The sequence below is a fragment of the Misgurnus anguillicaudatus genome, chromosome 25, assembly GCF_027580225.2.
Source record: "Misgurnus anguillicaudatus chromosome 25, ASM2758022v2, whole genome shotgun sequence".
In the NCBI taxonomy this organism is placed as follows: Eukaryota; Metazoa; Chordata; class Actinopteri; order Cypriniformes; family Cobitidae; genus Misgurnus; species Misgurnus anguillicaudatus.
In genome coordinates, this window is record NC_073361.2 from 32,136,781 (window position 1) to 32,164,684 (window position 27,904).

At 34.9% G+C, this 27,904-nt stretch overlaps 1 protein-coding gene across 1 annotated transcript; it reads right to left on the reverse strand.

Annotated features, from left to right (window-relative positions):
* Nucleotides 1-15,099: 15,099 nt before the first annotated feature.
* On the reverse strand, nucleotides 15,100-27,117 carry LOC141362089 (uncharacterized). The gene is given in 4 exon segments (XM_073863884.1): nucleotides 15,100-16,256; nucleotides 17,056-19,826; nucleotides 20,533-20,641; nucleotides 26,973-27,117. Coding segments are annotated over 3 exon segments (3,762 nt in total). The 5' UTR covers nucleotides 20,633-20,641; nucleotides 26,973-27,117; the 3' UTR covers nucleotides 15,100-15,365.
* Between the last annotated feature and the right edge of the window lie 787 nt (nucleotides 27,118-27,904).

The following is a 27,904-nucleotide window of genomic DNA, read 5'->3' on the forward strand; positions in this document are numbered from 1 at the left end:
CATGACACTTGGTTAAGTACAATAAAGGATCAACATCATCCATTGGTCGTCCAAAAGTGGGGAAGGTTAACCTGATGTGGTCACTCTTAATTATGGGGTTAAGTAATAAATTCGGAACAATTTCTGTTGATGGAGGTAATGAATGGCTAGTATCAGGAACTTGAGTGGTTTGAGTTGACACAGTTTCCACAGTTTCTTCATGAGAAGCTTGAAATTTTTCATTCAGATCTGCCACACCAGTTAGACACTTGTCTGCTTGAATTGCACATTGTTCCATTTTTGAAGTTAGTTGATCAAAGCTTTTCAGAAATGTATCCTTCATTCCTTTTAAATCCTGCTGGACCTCCACCTGAAGCTGTTCTACCATGAATTGAATATCATTGATAATAAGCGATTCTCGGTCATGCAATTCTTCTGAAATCATTAATTTCACAGCCTTAAGTAGTTGATCAATTTGAGATGTCTCTTGCTGTTTATCAGCTGTCAGAAGTGTAATGACTTGTTGCTTATTTGACTCCACTTGAGCAGCAAGTTCTGTGATCTGAATCTTGTGGTGTGAAGAGGAAGTCTTCATGGCTTGGGTAAGTTCTTTCACAGTTTCCTCTTGTCTGTCCATTGATTGCATCAATTGGTCCCAGTTACTCTGAAACTGAGCTGTGAAACTTTGGGGTATTTCTCTCCCAGGGGTTGGAAGGACTCCAGGCAGATCCTGTTGGACCACTGAAGATAATGAGGGTGAAGTGATCTCAGTTGATGTACAAAGTTGCATATGATCATTTCCTGTGGCCCAAGTTAGAGGTTGTTCTGGAGGTGGTAAAGTAGGGGATTTCACATACATGTGTGTTTCAGGATAAACACTGCTTTGTGTGGTTGTATGGCCATATAAGACAGAACCATGAGATTGATCTCCGGGGATAGGGGGTTGTCGTAAAGAATAAGGCCAGTTTGGAGTGGAAATGCTAGGAGCATCAAAGTCTTCCATATCCACAAATGTGGATTGTGGGGGAGGGGTAGTGGCCATCGCTACAAATTGAGTGTGTGTGTGTGTGTTTGGTGTGTGTGTGTGTGTGTGGGGGGGGGTGTATAAAATAAAAAAATTCTGAATGAAAGAGGTTTTTTTGGGGCAAAAAAATATTGGGGTTTAACAATTACCTTAACCATTCAATGTCAAAAACACTTTCCCAACCGCAAGAGAAAATACATACATGTGCAAATATATTGCGTCAACAACTCAACCTCTTCAATGAATATAATTGGTCAAAAGATTGTCAAAATTCCATTTCCCTTTAACAGCATTCAACATCAATGTTCATTTTGTGACCAAATAAATAATCCAAAATACACACATTTGAAGAAAAAAAATTGAAGATTAAACAGTTCACATTCATGGGTTAATCAATTCATTGTCTAAACCATACAAAAAGTTCAAAATGTTCATAAACCAGATTCAAATTATGCAAATCACTTCCAGTCAACACTGTCACTGATTGTTCAACTTATTCATATTCATTTACAGTTTAAACAGTTCATAAACAATTAATTCACTGATTCAAAGTCAAACAGTTCATTCACAAAAGTGAATCAATCTCACATCAGTTCATCACAATTACTTAATTCAGTTCCAGTGTTCATATACAAATTTCAATGCATACAAACGTTTAAAGTCTTTCAAGGCTCCTTCAAGTTAAATGCAACAAAGGTCCCTGTTCGGGCGCCACCTCTGTAACGGTGGCAGTTCAAAAAACACAAAATTAACAAAAATTAATTTTAAGTGCCTGAGGCAAGAGTCAAACCCGGGTCTCGCTGGGTGAGAGGTGGAGCTACTGTCCACTACTCCAGGGAATTACAACTGACAAGCACAAATTTAATATGTTTGTTCGGGCGCCAGACAGTTTTAAATCTGTCAAATTTCATAAATTAAACCCAGGATAACTCAAATATACCACTGGTTACATACATAAACCAAAAACACAGGTCGTTTCAATTTTTCCTTTTCACAATTTTAATTAATAGATGACTTCAAAACAACATAACAGTCAAGTAAGTTAAACTTAACACACAATTCACACATTGAAGCTTTCCCCATTTACTTCGGCAATAAACGCCAAATACATAGAAATAACAAAAACAAAAACAACAAACAAGCCCAGTTTGTTGATCACACAGGTAATCCTAAAAGAAAAACCTAAGGACAAAAATCAAAATACAAAGGCTCAGTAACTGCGTTAAATAAATAAATGTATGCGTTTGTGAGGATGTGTGCACAATGTGGTGTAAGAGAATGTTTTGAGCCTCCTAGCTGCTACAAGCACACTCTGAAAGTGGCGGTGGAGGGTAGGAAACACAGCCCCGCCCCTCCCCCTGCCTGCAGAAGAGTGTCTGATACCAAGCACTGTTGCACTTTTCAACCACTTGGGGGAGCTGTAAGTAATTTTTACATGGAAACTACATAGTGTTGCTTTAAATACTTACTGTAAATTTAATCTTGTATGATGTATTTTCTTCTTTGCTTAAAAAAGATGACACAGCAAAGCTCATTTGAGGTCAGTTACTCACAATGTGTTATTCAGTCCAAGATAATACGATTCTGTAAGTGTTTGGGTAAAGAGACAGATGCCAAAACAATACACCTTATTTGATTCAAAGTGCCTTCTTCTGAACTGAAACTATAAGCAAGACATAAAGAAATCTGATTTCCCAAAAGTGATCAAGGATCTTTGTTAACCTTTAGTAAAATGAGAGATGATGTACAGACAGATGGTAGTTATTGTAGAATTTTTCCTGGGTGTTGTATTAACCTCAGAGGAATAATGTTTGATAAGGCGAATGCGATCGTCTGTTATTGACACTATAAACACATTTTCTTATGAGTTTTGGGCAATGTGAACTCCTGTAAATCTTAGTGTATGCATTTTCTGCTTGGTGTCACGCTACCTATTCATCTGAGGGAGGAGCTATTGGATTTATCCACAGATCTTGGATTGCAAACTACTTTTGAAAACTGTTCCCTGACATAGTTTTGGGTGTGTGTGAGGAGAGAGCACCCTAAGCTAGGGAAAATGGCTTTGAAACACCTACTTCCATTTGGCTCTACCTACCTCTGTGAAACCTCATTTTCAGGGTTGCAGTCATATCACTGGACAACAGATTATATAAAAACATGAGGGACATTTGATTTGTTGTAGTGTTTGAGGTCTTGTGTGTCCTTTTGTCTGAAACTGCTTTGGTTTATTCAAGAGATGGACAAATTTGGGACAGATGGTTCACATGCCACGTCTGACCAAACACAGCACACAGTGGAGAAATCTGAAGATGACATACTAAAAGCCTAAGTCTTTAACTCCAGTTTAAACAAAGAGTATAGAAGCACAACAGGGGAAACTCTCACTCGTTTTTGGCAACAGTCACTTTAGCACTTCAGTAGCGCGGCCGCCATTTTGGAATGAAAATTCTCACAGCCAATTAATTCTCAATTCATTCTCAGCGAATCTCACAGCCAAATCAGAAGCGCAATAGTACGTTTCTTAAATTAAAATTTTGTTCACTTGCTACACCTACACGAAACGCTGTATTGTCTTGTATGTATGTGTTGTTGTTATCAGTTGTGGAATCCAATCATTAAATAGATACACATTTGAGGTAGTTTTTTTCTTGCTTTATTATGTAATTCTAATTTATGCTACTTTACACATTTACTATTATTATTAGTTACCAACTTCACTAGGTATTGTTGGACTTTAAGGCGTCCAAAGCATGTTCATCAATGGAGAAAGACACAAATATCTAAATTGAATATTTATTGATCAGATATGAAAAAGTTACAGCATGCCGGGTTGTCTCAAGTCTTAACAGCAAGATTCGACCAACAACTCCCAGCTCAGGACAAAAACATGAGTATTTATCGTCGTTCTTTCTTCAACATTCTCCTCCCCCAGATGGCTGTTTTCCTTATCAGATTCCATCACCACATACCTGTGGGGGGTTGCATAGCAAACAGACAGAAAGACATACACAGACCATTCTGTTCCCTGGGGCATTATGTCCTTATTTGGACATCTTTGTAACTTTAGCACTTTTAGCAATCATCATGAAAAGTAGGCAGTAAATATGTAAAACATAATTATTCAACAACACAACAATACTCCATTGTTCATGAATTGGTTAAATGCATTCATTAATTAAACATACTAATTTTCACTTTCTCTAAATATAACATAGTTATAAAGCAAGCAACTTGTTTATTGAAACCATCTGTTCTGGGTGTTTTCCCTTCAGGGCTTTTTCTATAGCCCCCCTGGCTCCCACACACACACACACACACTTTGTGCCCTCGAGCATTTCATCCCTATATGGCAATGTCTTATTACAGGGCAATCTTCTACATTAGTCATGGGCACAAAGGCATAATCATTTATATATTTTAACACATTAATATTCATAGCAACATATAATTTTATAAATCCAAACACCTCTACATGTAACAATCTGGAAATGAATGATTGCCATTGAACTAATATCAAAAGCATGCACTTCTTTGTCTGTGTGTTTTCTCCTTCAAGTTTTGCTCTTATCTCGGCCATCACCAGCTGCAAATTCCTTCACTCAAGCTACCTCCCCCCAATAACCCTCCACACACAGACAGCTCTCTTGTACTCAGCACAGAAATCATTGTTTTAAAAATACACATGAATTAAGATTATAAACAGCACGACTAATAAAATAAAATCAAATCCCACAGTATGAAATATATTTTGTACATATTAATCCCCTGGATCCCGCTACAAACATTATAATCTTATAGAACATGATGCATTGTTCTGTCTGTTATCCTAAAACTGTGTTACTTAATCCATTTCGAGCAATTCAGATGTATATGTATGTATATGGAGCCAAAATATTATGTGTGGATGAGTTTATGTCGGTATGTATGTATGTATGTAAAATTTGCCTATATAAAAGTGGAAATAAGCTGTAAAAAGGGATAAATGATCACTGGTCTGATTGTATGTTATTCTGTGTTATTATCATTCAGTTTGAATTTGATCTTTTAATGTACAAAGTAGCTGATATTGCCATTACTTCTAGTTGACTCCCGAGTCGCTTTCATTCCAAAATGGCGGATTTGTAGGACTGCTGCTGGGCGTTGGTGTTGCAATGGAACGTTCTATTGAGTTTCCCCTCTTGTGCTTCTATACTCTTTGGTTTAAATAGAAATGCTTTAAAAAATTGATGCTTTCTTAACCAACTTCATGTTCACAAAACATCTTAAATACAAAGCATATTATGTTTGTTTATAAAGATTATAGCATCTCTCTTCTGACATTATATAGGTCTGTTAATACTGTAGACCCTATGTGTGATTAATCTTAGTGTCAGTTTAAAACAGTGAGACATCGCAGTCACTTAAAACTCTATCAAAATATTTTATGTTTTCTCTAAACTTTATCATAAAAATAATTTTGTGGCCATTAAACAATTTTATTACATAAATTGTAACAAAATTAACAAAGTGATTACAAGTTCATTACAGAAGGACCACAGGCTGTCCAAGACAAGCAGATCTAATCTCATAAGAACAGATGAACCACAGACATATATATATATATAAAGCTTTATTGCAGACACACAGGTCAAAGCTACAGTCAATTAATGCGTGACACAAAAAAAAAAGTAAAATGTGTCCCTCAATTAAACAAATGATAGTTTTAAGAAAAGACAGCACATGGCCTGACGAAAGCACAGCAAGGCCATGTGCTACCACACAAAACCTGTAACAATCCCGTCACAATGAATTAAAAAACTGACATGAAGACAGGATCATGACAAAATATCAATGTGAGTTTTCATTCTCATGACCACTTGGTCTGTTACACAGAGACAAAAAATAAGACGAACAGAAAAAGTTGATGGACAAAAACATTTTCTTTTACACACAGAAATAGAAGATAAAGCACACAAGACTATGTTTACAGAACTAATTCTAAATAACATGTTTAACTAGTTATTAGTATACACCACAAACACATTTGTTTTATAAAGACTACAGATTATATCACATTAAATGAAGCATGCAAAGTACATTTAAGATGCTATCAATTTTGATTTAATGCATCTGGTTTGGTGATAGTCTAGTTAATATTTTTCACCAGTACAATATCTGTTGTTTTATCTTGCTAGTAGTTAACTCATTCCCCGCCGATCTTTTTTAAAGTTGCCTGCCAGCATTTTTTGTGATTTTCGCAAAATTCCAGGAAATTTGTTTTCTTAAAATATATAAACATACAAATATATCAAATGAAAGAACAGACCCTCTGCTTTCAAAAAAAAAAAAAAAAAAAAAACTATAACAACCCAGACAGTTGGGTTAAAATCGGGCTCACGTCACGCATTTTAAATTTCAATGGTCGACAGGTGCCACTGCTGAGACACGAGAGGTACGTTTTAAAATATATCTGTGTTATGTTTTATTTTGCTACAAAGTGTCTTTAAGCTCTAACACACAGTAAACTATCAGCCACGTTTTCTACAAATACGTGTACAAAAACGCTGTTGTCTAGTTTTTGTCGGTTACACCTGTTCCATTCATTAACTCTTACTGATGTCAAACGCGTTTTTAAGCCATCATAAAGGTAGAAAAACATTGCAATTTATTTTAATACTAAACAGCACCAACAGCATGATCCCTTACGAAAATAAATAATTTCTTCTTTTAGTAGTATAACGTTAGTTTCATGGACTATTGATTGCCATATTGCTTTAACCATGGTTTCGGTAACAGACAATGTTTTTTTTTTTTTGGTTTAAAGTGTAGTAAAAAACGTTTTTTAACTTTTGTAATTTTTTTTTAGCCGGTCTGTGTTATAGACACAGAGCTGTAAATGTGGTTCTGAATGGAAATGTCTTAAGAAATGACTCGATGGCACTTTATTGTCATCTTACTTCAGTATAATCCCTGATAAAGCGCTGTTTAATCCTGCACGTCTACTACTGTTTCCAAAATATTTTCAAAATAAAGAAAAACAAGACAAAGCTGTGCAGTTTGTTTCTGTGTAAGTTTATGAACAAAATGCTCGGAGCACAATTGTCTGTGATTAGGCGCACCAGGTGAAATCTTGCCTAGGGCAGCAAATTGGCCAGGGCCGGCCCTGGTTATTCCAAACCTGCAGTAATTCAACATAATTGAAATGACCTTCTTATATCCTTACAACTCAAGCATTAACAAAAATGCTCCATATAACTCGAAGTAGAAACCAGAAATTAAGCAGTGTTTTTTGCACAGGCCTACTAAAGGGTTAATGGTGCCACTTGGTGATCAAGTGTAAAAATGCCAAAATTTACCTCTTTGCAAAAGGAAAAACTACCAACAATCAAAAATGCATGATAATAAGGTGTCATGGCTTTGCAATCAAAAAATGTTGCTATAATGGAAGTCAATGGGGCAAAATTAGCCACTAACAATAAATGGAGGAAGAAAAAATTTAATAAAATCTAATGCTGCACAAAAACAAAAAATTCATCAAAGCCAGTGTTTTTTCTAAAATGCCCAAGACTGTGAAAAGGGTTTAAAAATTCAGTTCAAAATCAATTTTTATATTGAAAATAAGTCATTTTGTGTTTTTTCCGAAATAAGTACATCACTTATGAACTTGGCAATTAAAGGGTTACAATCATGGAATTTTTGTAAATATTTGGTAATTTTGATCAGTACTGAGGTTGATTAACAGATTTATTAATTTTTTTTTGGAAAAAAATATTAATTTGATCAATTTTTACAACAGTTTCATTTAGTGTCATTTTTGGCCACGAACAACATGAAAGGGCAGTGAATTTGAACAATGCACAAGGGTTAACGTTGATAGGAGATGCTAAAAACTTGCTAATCAGGAAGCTATTTGGAATCTTAACTTTATGTGTTTTAAAGACACTCACAAATATTTTAACAGTTTACTTACTATTAGTTGTGTGATCCATTTTCAGCTTTTAAACATACAAATCCACTATCGTTAAACACAGCACGCTACAGAGTAAACAAACAAACAAACAAGTTTATCAAGGCAAATTGGTGACACCTACACCTGTGGATGACTTGTTTGTATGCATGCACATGTATGTGTGTGTATATGTGTGTTAGTTAATGCATTAATCCTTGTTTTCTGACTGAAGATGAACAGTTTTCAATAAATTGTGACGTAGTGCATCATGGGAAATGAAGAGGATAGTAATTTACCAGATATTACAGATATTTCCCTTTAATTGGTGCAAAGAGTAATTTACTGTAGTTTATTATAAGTGCAGCGTAACTGCACCTCATATCACAGTAAAATACCTTTTACCGATGTTAAAGCTAAGTACTGCCATTTTTACAGTTATTTACCCAGAAATCTACAGCAAGGTTTAACAGTGTACCATACCACAGACAAATACACAGGTGGCATACACTTTTTAAAAGGAAGGAGTTCAAATGTTGAAATATTAATATTTTAAATGAAACAAACATATTTAATAATCTATACTTTACTTATATTATTAGATTTAAAAAAAGTTATTTAAAAGAACTGCAAATATAAGGTGAAATGGCCATAAAAAGCTTGGTTTGCAAGAGGTCCGTCATTCATTCATATCATATTATTTCAAATGTCAACCTAAGCTAACTGCATGGCAGGTCAGAACATCCGCCAGGCCAAGATGGCCAGTCCGCCCTACACACACATTGTACTACTGATGTTCGCTCTGCTCAGCACCCCTGCGGTTTGAAAAATGCGCTAAATCCATGCTGACTCAGATCAGGGGAGGAGCCGAAACTTGATGCAGCATGCCACCTTTTCTAGAGCGTTTTTATAGGGGACTGAAGATCACAAATGAATGAATCAAATATTTTTTTAGGGGGACTGGGCAGAAGCCCCCCTAAAGGGGACCTAGTGACACCCCTGTCCTAGAGACTGTCCCAAAATACAACTCCGGTGCACCCTCATGGACTCGTGTCAAGGGTGCCTAAGGTTTGCACTACATGATGTCATCAAAGTGTGGACATTGAGGAAGTCTATAAGTCTGGAGTGTGCCATTTGGAACAGAGCCGTAATCACTCACACTATTTCCCATGATACAACGGGAGACGAACGCGTAACTGGAATCAGCTAAATGATACTGACAGTAAACATAAAAAAATTACGCTTATACACTTTTGTTAGTTCTTGTTGTCAGTTGTATTATACTTTCTAGAAATAAACAAATTATGTTTTATAAACAAGGTTTGGGAGGAGCTGATCAGTCAATGAACACGGCTGGCTCTCAATCACTAATCAATGAACACAGCTGGCTCTCGATCATTAAGCAATGAACACGGCTGGTTATCAATCACTAATCAACACAACAACTTAGTACCAGCTCTATAAATAATCAAGACTCCTTACCCTCATTCTCCGGAATTATCGCAAACCCACCTCCACCCCACTACATACATTTAGCTTGGCACCGGGGATAACCCGGGTAATATGGAAAGAAATCAGACTCAATATTATTAACAAATACATGCACAGTTATCTCTGACCTGGATGCATGTTACAAATGTATTTTACTATCCACGAACAAATGTCTTTAGATTTGAATATGTGAAATTCAGAATTTAAATGAACGTGTATCGATTTGTACAAATGTACAAATACACATGTTTTATTGTGTATTCAAATATCATAATTTGCGCGTGCAAAAAGGGAGATGTGCATTTGTGGATCAGATGACACGTGTGCATTAATCCCGCTCTGTTCATTTGTATATTGAGACTTCCATCTCGCCGTTCAAAGCATTCCAAGAGCCAAACACAAACAACCATCAATGAATGAACCAAAAAGATGTCCCCGATTTTGTGTCTGCGAACCCCAATATTCACGTGAATGTGCATCGATCTGCACAAACAGAGACATATTTGTGAACTCAGTTGCCATGTTTCGTGTCATTGTTTCACAAGTTTGTGCACGCAAAAAAGAGGATGCGCATTTGTGGATCAGGCGACGCGCGTGCATTAATCCTGTTCTGTTCATACGAGTTTTGAGACTTAAGTTGCGTGGTTTGCATTGAAAGATCCACGAGCACAGATGCGCCACGAAAACAGTCACCACCAGGTGTCAGTCCAACAGGGCTTCACACATGGCGGTGAATTCTGTTTTCTGTGTTTCCATTTAGTCTGGTGTTTTTATAGCATTACGTTTATTATCTATATATATTAAATGTTTTAATGGCTTGGCTACTGAGATGTGTTTGTGTGTGCATGTATGTAATGTATCTTTATTGTCCTTTAATGGTAAGTCAATTATTTTTACAGTATAATTCACTTCATTTTAAAAAGTAATACTTTCATGTATTAAACTATACCATTTATTAAATATTTCATAATTTTCCTATTTTCTATTATTTCTTTTTACCTTATATATATAGCCTACGTGTTTGTTCTACAATTATTGTGTTACATGCATAAAAATTAATATGCCCCAGCCTGTTTATATATAAATAACACTTCACATCATGGGTTTGTGCTATATTTATTAAGAATGTCCACATAATAATTATTAAAACAATTTTATTAAAACAGGTTATAAATAATACCTAAATAGAAAACTGGGGAAAGTATGAAATATTTAATAAACTGTATTATATAATACGTTAAATTATTTTTTGTTTTTTGTATAAACCATTCAAATCTTTAGTCTTTATAAATATATAAAAACATACCGTGACAAAAACGCTACACTAAAGGGAAGGGAACAGACCCTGACAGAACACCAGAAATCAGCCGCTTTGCTTAGGACCTATGCTGTTATCCCCAACGCCAAACAATGTATAATCTGATATAGGAGTCCAAATTTAATTAAGATCCTAAATCAGATTATACGTTATTTAAGGCTATATGAATAATAGCCTATATTTAAGCACTTATAGAATATTGTATTAACAAAGTAGCCTACTTATACACACTTTGAAGTGCTGAACTGCTGATCGGTTCATAAATTATGAACGAAAACATGATTTATAAACGTACATAATTAGTATGAAATTGTAAAAAGTCTGTTGCCTGTTGTTAAAACCTGTTCGGTGCGAAGTCTTGCTTTGCCATACGTTGCTGAGCGTTTCTTTGCCTATCTTTACTTGGATTTATATATCCCGACTGTTTATTGGATTAGTATAATCTAATAAAAATGTAATGTACTGTCACCCAGATCAGGAAAGGCAGTAAGGATCCTGATCTGAGTGACAGTACATTACACACACGGTAACGTTTTTTTATTAAGCTCCTAAATCAAATTACTGATTAAATTACAAATAATGTCACTGAACTAGTTTTGTAGCGGTGTCGGACTTTCCCTTGCGGTGATTTTGCGTGGCGCTGTATGCAATTTTACGGCCTTTATTTACTAAAAATATAATTTAAATCCAGAACAACGAGGTACACTAGAAGTTGGGTGCTATGCCTTAACCCTTATGAGAAGAAACATCATCAACACAAGCTACTACAGCTACATTTAAACAAAAATACATAAATAAATTAAAGAACATGGTTTAGCCTTGTTAAGTGCAAATTTTCAGAGCATCGGTATACAGAACACTGCGCTGTAAATGTACAAAACGAATGCAATACACAAGCACTGTATATTAAATTAGGCCATTTTCAATAATATATTAGTATTCTCATGAAATGCGCACAAATAACACGCAGCCTGACTATCGTGCAATACATAGGCCACATAAAATTACAATTTTGAGTGAACATGTTACGCAAGTCCTTCCTGTTCCCTTATGGCTCATCTATTCGTGTTTTTTAATAATTGGTTTCTCATTTGTTTTTTACCATTGTCTCTTGGGTTTGGGGTTAGAGTAAGTTTTTGTAAAATAAAATGATATCCAAACCCAATCGGCAATGGTTTAAAAAACAGACAAAAAAACAACGACACCAAACGATGCGCCATTTAAGTGAACGGGAAGGACTAGCATATGCACGCAAAATGGAATTTGGCGCAGGCTATGCACTGCACGACAATCACACTGATTGCCATTCACACGCATTTGATGATAATAGGTTGATTAGATAAATTAATTTTTATCTATAAAGTATGAAAACGAATGAATCAGTATTTTGGCTAAATTAAGATGGATCATTTCAAGATCATTTTCAGTCATTTAGATTTTGTCATCATTTCTGAACAAGCTTATTCTATCTATAACAACTTAAATTATATCATTTGTGTTTCTTGAATATATGTTGAAAATATATATAAAAAAGTACAAAATAAAATCGTTCAGCTCATGGGGAGTGAACAAAAAGACGTTAAAGTCTCTCCGCAAGGACGTGCTGAAACTGTCGAGTCGACAGATGATCATCATGCTTAAAATGTTTCACCCAGAAATTAATAATGAAAACTTGAATATCTAAATGCCCAGGTAAGAGTCAAGTGTTCAGTCAGTTCACTATAAAGAAAAAAGCCAACGACATTGGCTGCAGCTTCCTCATCCACGGGCGGATGTTGCAGATACACAAAGAAAAAACTATAAAGGTTTAAATGCTGGTAAAAAACGTCAATTATATTATGGCATTTTATATTTGTGTTGATCAGTTAAAGTTATTTTAATCTTTAATACTGCATCTGCAGACAATCTGCAGACGACGCTATCATTCTATTATCTCAGTTTCACTTTCTCACGCATTCACTGTAGCCAGGCCCGGATTAACACAGTGAAGTGCCCCCCCCCAATATATTTTATTTATTTATTTATTATTTTAAACTAGTCATTCAGGGCTCCAGACTAACGTTTTTGTTATTAGGAGCAATGTAGCCCCTGACTTAAAATTTTAGGAGCGCTAGCAGAAAATTTAGGGCACACCTTAAATAAGCCTACAATGCAATATTTTGACATTTTCCCAAAATAACTGCATTACTGAAAAATACTAAATAGACTTAACTATGCAGTTGCTGCACATGTCATCATTATGAACAATTAATGAAACTTTCAGAATAGGAAGTTATGAATCAAAGATTCATACAACCCCCTTAACTAGGCATAAGATAGGCTACATATAGGCTACAATAAGTTATATCTAGATAGCATACTTTAATGAGATGAGTGGCAGGGCAGCAGTTTACATGCTTGTATCCTTTACACGTTTCTCATCTTTTATCTAGTTTTCCTTGGGCACTGATGTAGACCTTTATTCTCGTCTATAATGTTTTTAGTGTTAATGTAGGCTAAAAGTTGTCCGGCTCTCTTTATCTCTCATCGCTGTAATGTTTAACCGGCGCGGTTCTGAGTGCGATGTGTTAACTTTACCAGGGCTGCGTAGATCCATCGGTAAAATCAACCGAGCGCATGGTGACATAAAACGATATACGCGATCGCGTCATGCAATTGAGCGGTTAAAACCCGATCGTGCATTCCGTAGTGCCCGCACATGCTCGAGTACTTGTAAAAACGTTTTGGCCGCAGTCAGGAGACCTTGGTGACCCCCTATTGCCTGGGGCACTCGCCCAATATTGACAATCCAGCCCTGGCTGTAGCCTGTGATTTAACGAAATGACCTCTTACCAATTTATTTGGCCTTCATTATACATGTATGATGTGAAAAACAAGAAGGTCATAGCTAGTTTCATTAATTCAATGTAAAAAGCGCCGTGGTTGCATTCATGCGGTTGGCTTGTCAGTGCGGTAATACAGGATTGCGTTAATTAGTAGGTCCAAAGCAACTGATTTCAGGTGTTCTGTCAAAGTCTGTTCCCTTCCCTTTAGTGTAGCGTTTTTATCACGGTATGTTTTTATATATTTATAAAGACTAAAGATTTGAATGGTTTATACTAAAAAAAACCCAATAATTTAATGTATTCTATAATACAGTTTATTAAATATTTCATACTTTCCCCAGTTTTCTATTGTGGTATTTTTATAACCTGTTTTAATAAAATTGTTTTAAAAATTATTATGTGGACATTCTTAATAAATACATAAATATAGCACAAACCCATGATGTGAAGTGTTATTTATATATAAACAGGCTGGGGCATATTAATTTGTATGCATGTAACAAAATAATTGTAGAACAAACTCGTAGGCTATATATATAAGGTAAAAAGAAATAATAGAAAATAGGTAAATTATGAAATATTTTAATAAATGGTATAGTTTAATACATGAAAGTATTACTTTTTAAAATTTTTTAAATTGTAAAAATAATTGACTTACCATTAAAGGACAATAAAGATACATTACATACATGCACACAAACACATCTCAGTAGCCAAGCCATTAAAACATTTAATATATATAGATAATAAACGTAATGCTATAAAAACACCAGACTAAATGGAAACACAGAAAACAGAATTCACCGCCATGTGTGAAACTCCGTTAGACTGACACCTAGTGTTGACTCTTTTCATAGCACATCTGTGCTCGTGGATCTTTCAATGCAAACCACGCAACTTAAGTCTCAAAACTCGTATGAACAGAACAGGATTAATGCACGCGCGTCGCCTGATCCACAAATGCGCATCCTCTTTTTTGCGTGCACAAATTGTGAAATAATGATACGAAATATGGCAACTGAATTCACAAATATCTCTGTTTGTACAAATCGATGCACATTCACGTAAATATTAAAATTCGCAGACACAAAATCAAAGACATCTTTTTAGTTCATTTATTGATAGTTGTTTGTATTTGGCTCATAAAATGCTTTAAACTGCGAAATGAAAGTCTCAATATACAAATGAACAGAACGGGATTAATGCACGCGTGTCACCTGATCCACAAATGCACATCTCCCTTTTTGCACGCGCGAATTATGATATTTGAATACACAATAAAACATGTGTATTTGTACATTTGTACAAATCGATACACGTTCATTCAAATTCTGAATTTCACATATTCAAATCTAAAGACATTTGTTCGTGGATAGTAAATACATTTGTAACATGCATCCAGTTCACAGATAACTGTGCATGTATTTGTTAATAATATTGAGTCTGATTTCTTTCCATAGGGTAAGGTCACGCCCGGGGCAGCACACTACACACGCATATTAGCAGTCCCACTTTATTGTCAGTGAGGCGAACTCGTAAAATTAACAATAATTGCGATATCTTTTATTTAAAATATAATACACATTTTTATTACACAATAAATAAACAAAAGTAAATAAATATGACAAGCAGTTGTTTTCTTCTCTTTATTATTCAATTCAATTAAATTTAAATTATATTGCGCTATTCACATTTGGTAATTGTTTCAAAGCAGCTTTACATTAGACACTTTAGACAACATTAAGACCATTTTGTAGTTGTTTCTGAAACCTGAGAAACAAGTTCAATCCCTACAGTTTTTCATTACTTTTTACCCACTTTGCACTCTGATTGGTTTGGACATAGAAGGGGGTGCGCAGGAAAAAAGTTTGGGAAATTTTTTTTTGTTTTTGTATTTTCAAGAAACTTAAAAAATTCTGTGATTGCTCTAAAACTGAGATCCCATGCTTGATCCTTGATTGTTTGATAATCTTCATCAAATGTTTCTCCCTGACAGTTGTCAAACAGAAAATAGATCGGCTGATTCTTCTCATCTACAGCACACTTGACTTTAGCTGCTTTGACGGCTGTCAGGGCATCTTTAGGTGGATATCCTTTTGAGTGTGTGAAGAGTAACACAATGTTTTTAGCAATATCACTGCCAAATAAGGACTGAACAGAATCATATATGTATAGTTGTCTGTCAGTGAGTCGATTTTGATCTGCCTTCATCACAAAACACACTGCATTGATTTGATTGAGCTCATATTCAGTTGTACATAAACATAATAAAGTCTTGGCAATCTATTTATCACGCTCAACTCCACGTGTGTCTCCATATCCTGGTGTATCAATGATTGTTAAATCAAGTGAACTCTCTTGTATATAAACACCATAAACAGTGACATCAGAGGTCTGACTGTGAGCTGATGATCTGTCGCTCTGATCGTCTGTGATCTCAAACCAAACTTTGTCTTCTCTCTTAACACCACAGATGTAGTTGATCATAGTATTGATGAGAGTTGTTTTTCCAGTACCTGTTTCTCCCACCATCAGTATGATTTTATGAGGTTTCTTTTTGTCTCTTTCACCAAAGGTGATTTTTCTGTATGGCTCAGATTGATCCAGAGAATCAGATGGTTTTTGCACACGATATCGAGCAGGATTTCCATATTCAATTAAGATGCTTTTTTTAATCAGATGGTCAATATTTTTCTGTAATGTATAAAGCATAAAAACACATTAGTAATAAATATGACCGTGTATAAACACTTAACAATTCTTTCTGATTTTACAGTGCAATTTCTTTCAGATGAAATGAATGCACAAAATAATTTCATTTTAAAATAATTTAGTTGTTAATAATGTTGCCTGATTTAAAGTATCTATTAGTACATGATAGATTTCATTCATATTTCGATTATTAGTTGTTTTAAAATTGGGTAGCACACTTTTGAGGGACACTTAAAGGGACACTTCACCAATTTGCATTAAGCTTTGTATAGTTAGAAACCCAGTCATGTTTTTGAATGGTCATGCATTATTTCCTCAGTTTCCCCTGAGACAGGAGAAATATGGATTTCAGTGTTGCACTTCCTTCTTTCAATGATGTAAAAAATCATAATTTTGCATCATTGAAAGAAGGAAGTCCTATATCTTTCTAGAGGGGGTGAGACTACAAACATTCCTTTTCTCGGTCAAATAGGCACCAAATTCTAAATTCATGTTACATTTCGAGATTAATGTTTCCACGGGTGAAATGCTCCTTTAAAGGTTCTTCACAGCACTGAAACATGAATAATAGATTTTCATTAATGCACTGACAAACACTTTTATTTAAAGTGATATAATCAGGGTACAATTTATCAGTTTGTGTTTTCTGTGGGAATCAAACCCATGATCTTGTCATCAAGTTATTTAAAAGAGTCAGAAGAGAAATATTAAAAATATAAACCTAATATCAGGTATTAATGATATTTAATTCTTTATGTGATTTTTTTATGTATAAACATACCTGTGTGATAACACTCATGACCATGACATCAGATTGAAGAGTGTAGTTGAGTTTCCCCACTGCTGCACATTTTATCTCATACTCAGTGTCTGATCTGAGATCAGTCAGAGTAACTGTATGTTGATTCTTCAGCACAGGTTGAGATGTCCAGTCTTCCTCTTTCTTTATTTTATACAGTAATTTCATCTTTACTGTAGCAGGACATGATGGAGAGACCTTCAAAACCACTAGATCACGTCTGATCTCTTCAATGATTGGACGCTTTGGTTTTAATGGAGGAGTAAAGCAAACACCTTCATCACATCCATTATTGTAGTAAAGAATGCAACAACCTGGGTGATTTTTGTGATCTTTAGAGGAAACCATGAATTTTGTGTTTTTATTGTCATGTGACTTTATCAGATCTTGAAATATTTTCAGATGTCCTCTCATTTTCTCTCTGATGTTTCCAGTAAGCCATGACTGAGATGTCACTTTAGATGTCTTCTGTAGATTTTTCATCTTTTCAGGTTTTATGTAATTTTCTATTTCAGAAATCATCACATCTGTCTGCTCAAGAGAAGTGAAAGTAAAACACAACAGATTCTCCACATGAATATCTGACAAATACGTATCCAAGCTTTCATTGACTTCAGCTCCAGAGTCCAGTAAGTGTTTTAGAAACTCATTGACTGTCTTCATTTCTTTTTCTTTGACTGTGATCCACTCCATCAGATCTTTTTCTTTAAATGGAGACTCCTCATGAGCTTGGAGAAGATCTGTTAGGACAAAAATCTCTTTATCACAAGCTTGAACTGACTTGATCAGAGATTTAGTTTGGGCATTGAAATCTTCTCTGTATGTTTGGCAGTATTGCTTCATATCATGAATTTTCTGATGAAGTGCACTAAAAGTTGTTGACCTGACATTCTTCAAAAGTACACTGCACTTGTTTTCAGTCAAACTTAGATGTTCAATGACTGAATTTATGGTCCTGATGAGAGTCTTGTTTATCACTTTGAGGTGGATCACATCAGATTGAAGAGTGTAGTTGAGTTTCCCCACTGCTGCACATTTAATCTCATACTCAGTGTCTGATCTGAGATCAGTCAGAGTAACTGTATGTTGATTCTTCAGCACAGGTTGAGATGTCCAGTCTTTCTCTTTCTTTATTTTATACAGTAATTTCATCTTTACTGTAGCAGGACATGATGGAGAGACCTTCAAAACCACTTGATCACATCTGATCTCTTCAATGATTGGACAGTCTGGTTTTAATGGAGGAGTAAAGCAAACACCTTCATCACATCCATTTCTGTAGTGAAGAATGCAGGAACCGGGATATTCTTTCATTTCTTTTGATGCAACAATAAATTTGGCAGATTCACAATCTTTTGAATCAATTAAGTTTTTAAATATCTTTAAGTTGTTTCTCATAATCTTCTGGATGTCAGACGTGAGCCAGGTCTTGTGTAGTGAATCTGTTTTGTTCTCATCATTTTTTCTCTTTGTCTCAGATCTCAGGTTGGCCTTTTGTTTAGAAAGAAGATCATCTGACAAACCCAAAGATGTAAAAGTGTAGCTGACTAAATTTTCAACTTCCAGATCCATCATAATTTTCTTTAGGTTGACCTCTACTGTTGCTCCAGAGTCATTCAGTTGTGTTAGGAGGATTTTAATGACATCAGATTCTTCTTCTTTCTCTTTCAGCCATTGTTCAAGAGCATTTCTGTTGAATGGAGATTCCTCATGTTCACGTAGAAGATCAATCAGTGCTCGATCTTCTAGAAATTGACCACGAAGTTTTGGTAACAGAGAGCCGAGGTCCTTCATGAGATTCAGTTTGTACTTGTAACAGTTTTGCTTCATGTCATTGATTTTGTTACGAAACTGAAGAAAAGTCAAAGCCGCCTGATCTGTGAGAAGATCACTGCATTTCATCTCAGTTGTACTTAAACTCTCAATTACTGATTCAAGATCTGTGATTAGATTGATGCTGATGTCATGTTGAAACTTTACTGCTTTTGAGTAAAGTTTGTCCAGAGGATAAAGCCAGACTCTTAAAGGAACAACAAGTTCTTTGTTTTCTCCCAGTAGATTGGGAAGATCCTCAAAAATCTTCACAGCTTCTTCAAATGTAGTTGGATTAGATGGCAGCTGAAAGTCACCATAAAACGTACATCTGGATTTTTTGAGCGCAGTCTTTTGTTCGTCATTCAGATCTAGCTTTGCACCGACAAGTTTATCTTCTTTTTCTTTGTCTTCATCTGCTGAAATACCTTTAAGATCTTTTAAGGCGACTTTGACTTCTCCATCTACTTTGTTTTTATCTTTATCTGCTGAAATACCTTTAAGATGTTTAAAGGCAACTTTGACTTCTCCATCTACTTTTTTTTTATCTTCATCTGCTGAAACTTCTCTGTCAAACACAAAGCAGGCATCTGCTCCATACAGCACTGCTGTCACTACATGTGTGGCTACATCATCATCATAATGAAGTAAATCTCCAGAAGTCAAGTGATTTATAGTCAGCTCTTTAAATTGACTGGTTGAGTGATAAAACAATGTCAATCTCTGTTGACTGAAGGACTTCTTGGTGTCTTTGAGATATCTGGCAGCTCCACTTACATCAATGAGTCCTCCTAAAACACTCAGTTTCACTCCACCATCAATATTCAATACTTTAGATTTTTCTGTAAGTGAATCTGAAGCTGTGACTGTGAAAACTGTGTTAATCTGAGAATGAGCAGAGATATTCTGATCCATCTGCTCTTTAGTCCAAAGTCTGAGTCCTGTAAATAAAATATTTATTAATAATAAACAGATTTATTGCAGTTCTTTATATATTTATTAGCAAACCCCTTAATTAAATCCCTCTGCACAAATTCACTTTTACTTTCTTACAGTAGAACAATGGCAGCCTCTTTTTGTAATGTCAATGAACGTGGAATTTTTTTCCAAAGTGTTCAAGATATACAAGCCGTTTGAAATTAGTCAATTAGTGCCAGATTTTAAAATAAGAACTTTCAAATGGATTTCAATATTGCCAAATAATTGTATTCTCTTTATAATACTATTTTGATACTACAAAGAGCCGTAGTTTACTGACAAGCTGGTTAATATCGCATTCGTTACTGCAGGTGATACGTCTGCTATAATGAACTGATTGTCAGTGAACTACAGTACGGCTTTATGTAGTAAATGCCACTCCATCTGAAAACAGGTGATGGCGATCTACAACTAATCAATGAATTGGCTTTACTGATGATATGCGCATGTCAATCAAATGCAAATTATCGTGCAGCCCTACACACAAGCACGTTTTTGCCCCTCAGTGACATGTCCTCCAAATATAAATTCAAACAATTTTGCATTGGTTTCCGATGACCCCTTTAAATTAGTTAATTTACTTTCTTTACTCATGTCCCTGTAAAACCTTTAATGCTTTTTAATAGAGTTAAAGAGGTTAGGGGTCAATGTTTTATTGTAGTGTAGTACCTGGTATTAATGCATCTTTTCTGCAGTCATACAGCATACCCAGCTGGAAGGGTCTCCCAAGAGCTGCTGTTTCAATCACATTCAATCCCACTGGATCCATACTAAACACCTATAGCAGTCACTCACATCACACATTCACAATAAAAACAAGACAAAGTTTTAAGTTTCTTGAACTGTGTCAGGTTTGTACTTGTGCTTGTACTTTTTTAGGGGTCAAGCCCCAACAGTCCAAATTTGCATTTATGTTTTTGATTATATCTTCTGATCCACAAGTCCTAGAAACACAAAATTCGATTCGATTGGACCATATGACGTCATTTTCCGTCATGAATTTTTTTTCGCTATTTTGAATTATTCGTAAAACCTACTTTTTCGAACTCCTCCTAGAGCTTTTGTCCAATTGCCACCAAAATTGGTATGTATCATCTAGAGACACTCACGGCAAAAAGTTATCAAAAGAATTTTGATACAGCAATCCGTTGTCGTATACCACCTTATGGAATTTCACGTAGAGCTTAAAAAAACAGATTTTAGGCTGTATCTTTGTCAAACTTAGGACTGTTGATTCGCCACTTGGTACTTGTGATGCCGGTCAGGAACTGAGGGTGCATGCACAGTTTCGTTGCAGCGCCACCTAGTGGCCAGACAAATGATTTATACACCTATAACTTTGGCTGCGATCAATATATTTTGATGGGACTTGATTTTTAGGAGTCCTAAGTAGTTGCCGAGTCCAAAGATACCAAACATGCCAGATTTGCCTTACGGTTAGCCCTGCGCAGCAAAACAGCACTTAAAAAACATGCACGAATATCTCCGCGAGCGTTATTCCGATCGACTCGAAAACACCATAGGAAGAAACTAACCTTACCTTCTGAACAAAAAGTTCCATTGGCATTATATTGAAATTTTCATCAGAAATGGCCGAAAATTGCAAAAATCAAAAAATGTCCTTTAAATTTTGTTTTTTACACACAAATGGTTGTAACTTCATAACGAAAACAGATTTTTTAACCAGATTTGATACGCTGATGTATGAGCACATTCTGAGGCCACACAAAAAATTGTATGCTTTCACCACTAGATGGCCTTATAATTCAACAAAACCTTTGATAACAAGCCAGCCCTATGGTCATACAACTGTTTCTTAACTAAACTAAAGTGTATAGTCATAAAACTAGCTAGATGTAACACAATCATGACCTGATGTTGCATGCACAATTTTGTCATTGCGCCACCTACTGGTTTTGAGATAGAATATGGCATTTTTTGCCTAAAACTACTGCAACAACACATCTAAAACCATGAGTCATCATGGATTATTCCTTTCATGGCTTTGACTATAATCACTAGTGGTTGCCAATTCACTCCCCAGCAACCATTGAGAATACCTTATCAACCGTTTTTTGCAAGAGCTATATCTCTGCATCAGAACATCATAGAGACACGGGGGTGGTCTCTTTTGACTCATTAATTAAAAACTTGATAACCTGCGCGAGGACGTGGATGTACTGAAGAGCTATTTATTTACATAATTTAAATTACTGTTAGTTTAAATGTACTTACATTAAACAACTATACATCATTAAAAAGTGTTTTGATTTAAGATTTAGTTTTTGACCTTTATTTTAATCTGAGAATCCTAGTAACAGTAATTTCTTCATTTTTGTCAGGCGTTATGAAAATGAAAAACGGTACATACCTTTAATTTGAAATATAACCCTCAGCCGCACTCATTGATAAAAATACTCCTCCGTGATCGTCATGAAAGCACTCGATAAAACAACATCTATCGGGGCTTTTAATTCAAAGTATGCATATTTGGAGAAATATTACTTAAATTTTATATGTTTACTTCAAATTTCTGCAGTGGGGGTAATATTTCACCCATTTTTATTCCAAATATGGCGATATGAGCAAGTTTGAGTCTGCAGCCATTCACACTCAGTTTGTTTCATTCATACGTGAAGCCGGAGGGCGCTAAAGTCTGAAACTCTCATATGAAAACTTTCATAGAAAGAATAAGACGTCAGAGCTCACTCAGCAGCAGCTGTCAGTCAGACGTGAACTTGAACAGTGACCTGCAACGAGCGATCGCTGTTTTTATAATAACATGCAAATAAAGATGTTTTGATGTTTTAAAACCATGAAGACAATAAACACGATTAAGATTATATATGGTTTGTCTGTATTGTTAATGCTATGTCTGTTATTTTCATAACAGTACTGTATATTATAATGCTATGCTAAGCTAACAGCATAAATAACATAAAATTGTTTATTTTCGGTCTTATTTTATGATCCAAAGCCACATCAGATCACGCATGATTGTTTAAGAACTCGACTTTTGATGTTATAATGTGAGTTTTATTATAAATGCTTTTATTTGTAGTGTTTTGATGGTATGCTAAGCTAACGTACTAGCTGTTCTGTAAACATCTGCTGTCTGGAGATATGAGATATGTGTTTCTAGGAATAATTTTGACTGGTAAAGCTTCTTTAAGGTAAGTTTCTTTTTGTAAGAAAGGACTTTAATAAAAAGAAAGTGAATTGAGACAAAAGGAGGAAATAAAACACTAAATAGAAATTATGAGCAATTCATAATAATAATAATAATAATAAAATAAACATTTAGACAGCCATATCCCGGATTAAAAGTTGTTAATGACTCATCCGGATGCTTATTTAATGAGTCTGTTTAAAACACGGAGCAATAGGACAATAAACTGAAAGGATGTTGTGAGATATAAATAAACAAACATTAGCTTAGCATTTTTGCTGTTTTCTCTAAATAAATTTACATGACATGGGTCTAAAAAACATTTCATAAAATACAGAGTTTTAGAGGTATCATCTTCAGATTTAAAACAGAACATGGTCAGACCTGTGGCTTTAACTGCAGAGCATTTCTAGATTGCTCCAAGGCCAATTTCATTTAGATTTTCATAACAATATTTCATACATGTTTGGTGGAGTTTATAAAAAAAGAATAATTTAAGCTCTCTATAACAACTTTTTTCATTATGAAAGTAACTAATGTTCACCTCTTAATAAACTTCCAAGTGTCTGCTTTCAAATGAGACCAAACTTATGCTTTTAGTGCAAAGACTTTATAAACTGTGTCTATTTTAGTTTGGCTATGACAGTTTTTGTGGGGGGGTTCGGAAAATGGAATGAGGGCTAACAGGTTTTTAAACTTGCTATAACATGATGTGACCCACGTTTTACCACTGCAAACACCACTCACATGTCCTTCAGTGCTCTAATGTTCCATGATTGTCAATAACAGAAAGACAATTGCAGTAGACAAGAACTTAGATTATTTTTGTTGATAACTTTTTTGTTTTTTCATGTAAAATTATTAGGTTTACCTAGGTTCTTCAATCTGCTTATCCAATCTCAATTTTACATCTTTTTGTGCCCTCTTCGGCTTGACCCCGGCATTACTGCTTGCAGCTATTTTTTTATCTGTAATTGTTCTGGAAAAAAGCGCATACTAATTGAATAAATGTAAATCTATGAGTAAAATAATTTTTGGGGTCAACACAATGTTTCATTTGTCAAAAACCTTGGCAAGACCCCATCCCAGTTTTTTCAGTAACAACAAAAGTGTTGTGTTTTAAGATGTGTATGGGTCCTACAGTATGTATGTTGCCCAGCTGGGCCCCACATAAGCCCCAGTTAGTTTCTATATCAAATTCATGTGGCCTAATCAAGGTGGGGCCATAATGGAACCCATGGACAAACCCATTTTGAGCCCACATATGAAGCCCACATGGGCCCCACCTTGCAGGGCTTGAAATTGTGACCGAAATTGAATCTGTGCGACCTTAAAAAATATTTAATCTGTGCGACCTTAAAAAATATTTGGGAGCATTTGTGCGACTGCCCATTTTGCTGTGGTGCGACTTGATTTAGATTGTGATGCTGTGTGCTGCTGTCCCAGGTTTAGTGTTCTCTCCAACGTTACATAACCAATCGAATTTCACCATTAAGTTCTTTAATGAAGACCGCAGATTGGCTAATATGAGCATCAATCATTCCTTGTTGCCATGCTACGTTGGTACGTGCAGAGCCATAAAGAAACAGAGTTGTGCCAACGGAAGTCCAGAAGCTCGGCCGTCACGTGATTCACGCAGACTTCAGTTAGTTCCTAGAAGCCCATAGTGAGCCATTGAAATACATTGAGTTAGAGGCAAAGAGCTGTGATTTTTCTTAATTTATAGTCAAGAAATGCATTTTTTTTACAATATTTATATATCACATCAAAATGTGAATGTAGTATTGTTATGTAGTTATATAAACAATGTTTTTTGACAAATTAAATCCACCAATATAGGAACATTTGTATGGTCATCTGCTGGTATGTGGCTTGTTAACATGTTTTACACTGCCTTTAGCCACTTTAAAATGCATCACAATGTACTAATGTAAGCTTATAATGTTATGCTTGTTTATAATATGTACAAAGTGAATGTGCTGTGAATGTAACTCATACTGGTTTATTTTATAAATATACAAAGCACAACATTAAAAAAGACTTACAAAGCACTTTGTTTAATTTATTATAAATTATAATAATATTTTTGGCTTAGTGTAGTTTTCTTTTTGTTGGTAATATAAACATCTGATGGGAAATGACATCATCATTATTTTAAATGATTACTAATCTCTTAACTATGTAAGTATAGATTTGACAAGTTATTAATAAATACATTTATTTTATTTATTAACCAGCAAAACCAGTGTTAAAAACAATCCACCCATACGTTGGTGCATAAATATGCACTTTATACCACCATCACTTTATTTAGCCTCTTTAATTACACAATATTTACAATAATGGATGGATCTGCATTAAGAAAATGAAATTTACCAATAAAAGGCTGTTCGTGGTTTGTTGTGTGTTGCTAAAGTTATCCACAGCTTGTCCTAGCCTGACCCGTTTTCTACTAACACCCCCTAAATGTACTAATTAAATGAGAAATAATGCACTACAAACACAATGATGCATAAAGTCATTCGATTTACATGTATTGCTAACATACAATCTTATTTGTCAAGCGTATTAAGTCTTAAAACTTGTATTAAGTTCAACACATTCAATCTTTCTAATGCAACTCTATGGAGCTGACTGTGACTTCCGGGAACTCTGGAGAGACTCCGTGGTCCACCATTGCTGTAAAAAAAAAACGTACCATTGGAGTGAACGGACTTGACGTAACTCTATCTTTCTATGGCTCTGGGTACGTGAAGCACGAAAATGTGAAAAGACGAACCACGAGCATGACAAGAACGAGCCGATTACAGCCAATGTTACTACTGTAATTAATTACGACGATCCGGATTCAAATGCGACTCCACCACCGGAAGATAAGACTTGACGATAAACCTTTCAGAGAGAGTGGCTTAAAGATTTCAAGTGTCTCCGCTATGAAAATGGCTCGATAACTTACTGTGTTTACTGTAAATCCTGTAAAACGGAATTGGTGGCGGAATCGAAACATTCTTAGCGCCAGACCTTGCTTAAACATGGCGATAGTGCCAAAAACACAAGAAGTGTCGTGACAAATGTGTTCATTATTAATGGAGACACCAACCTGTCTGAGTGTTTGATAGTGTATGTGCGCATGCACTGGTGAATGGACATCCGACAAACATCCTTGTGGTCCATGTTGCTGTGGAATACGACAATGCTGATGGTATGTTTTTGTTGTATTTCTTTAAAACATCCTGGTAATGCAGTTATCAATACCAATTAGCCTTTTATATTAAGGTCACTTTTGTAATTAATTAATCAGTGTTTGCTAGATTTTCTATTGTAATCTTAATCATTTTATTGTAATTGTTAAATTATTAATGTTATATTTCAACAGCATTTGGGTATTAATTTAGGAATCTATGCAGCAAAAAAATAAAAAATAAATAAAAAAATTAAATATAAGACCAATTTTTAAATGCTAGCCATTGGATGTGTAAAGCCCGGTGGTGGTGTTTTATTAACACATTGTAGTTGTGGTGCTTTTTAATTTTTGGATGAGTGCACCTAAATTTTTGCTGGTGCTCCTAACTCATAAAAGTTGGAAGCACCAGTGCTACATAATAAAAAAGTTAATTTTGAGCCCTGCCTTGCAATGTTGGCTGGGTTCTTGTCTTTAGCAGTATTTTTGTGTGTAAGGCCCCTGTGATCCACTTTCTGGAGTTGTTAAAAAAATAAAGGTTGTTTAAAAATATTTAGTCATTACTATAACATCTTAGGGACTTTAAATCTTTACAGTTCAGACATAAAACATCATACAGTAATAATGAACTGAAATATGATTAAATTTACTGAGAATTTAACTGTGAATTTGATAAATGTTTGATCATGACCTGAACCTGAAACAAACATTTACCCTGATTATTTATACAAAACATACTTTAGCATGAAGTTTACTTACGTTTCCTCTTCAATGAAGTTCAGTTAATCAGATACCCTAGAGATAAGACGAAATCTTCTGCTTTTGACTTTTAAGTTTTTATTTTATTCCACTAAACACACAGCTTTTCCCGTGATATGCAGAGCGTATCCTTCCTGTAACAATGAAAACCTGTCAGACAATACTTTCACTTTAACTACAAACACTGTGACAACTCTGTCTAAGGTGAGATCAAGTTTGGTCTTAGACTTAGACAATCTACTTTTGCTTCCATTCATTTGTCTATTTTAAACCATGACAAGAAAAATAAAATATAAATGGTTGCATTTTTTAACGCAGTGTTAAAGGTTAAAATTTTAATTAGAACTGTATTCAGAACATTCAAACAAAACGTTGACAAATATTTGTTGACAAATTTACAAATTTTTTAGCAATTTCACATTCAGATTTTTTTGTTGTGAATTCACAAGCATGCTGCATTATGCATGTAAACATAACCACTTTTTTTACCCAAAGTTTTTAACCATACATATCTCAGATAAATATTTGGTGGTTTAACTACCCATGTAAAGTCTCCAATAAAGCTTTTAAAAGCATTTTTATTGCTTCCCTATGGCAAGTCTTGTTATTGTCATGAATAAATTGATTAATTTATTTGTGTTATTAACACGATTATCCGCTGTTTTTCATGCGGTGGTTGCAATCAATTTATTTAAGCTACATTTAAACAAAAAAGATTAGTAACGTAAAATAAAATATAAAACTTTTGTTTAAATGTAGCTTAAATAAATTGATTGCAACACTAAAAAAATTGATTAAATTCAATGAATCATTTTTTTCAGTGCACGTACATTTACTTAAATTTTAAAACACACTTAAACATATAATATTGACGTTTTGACAGGACTAATTCATTAATTATTTATGTATTAACAGCATACGTATGTATGTAC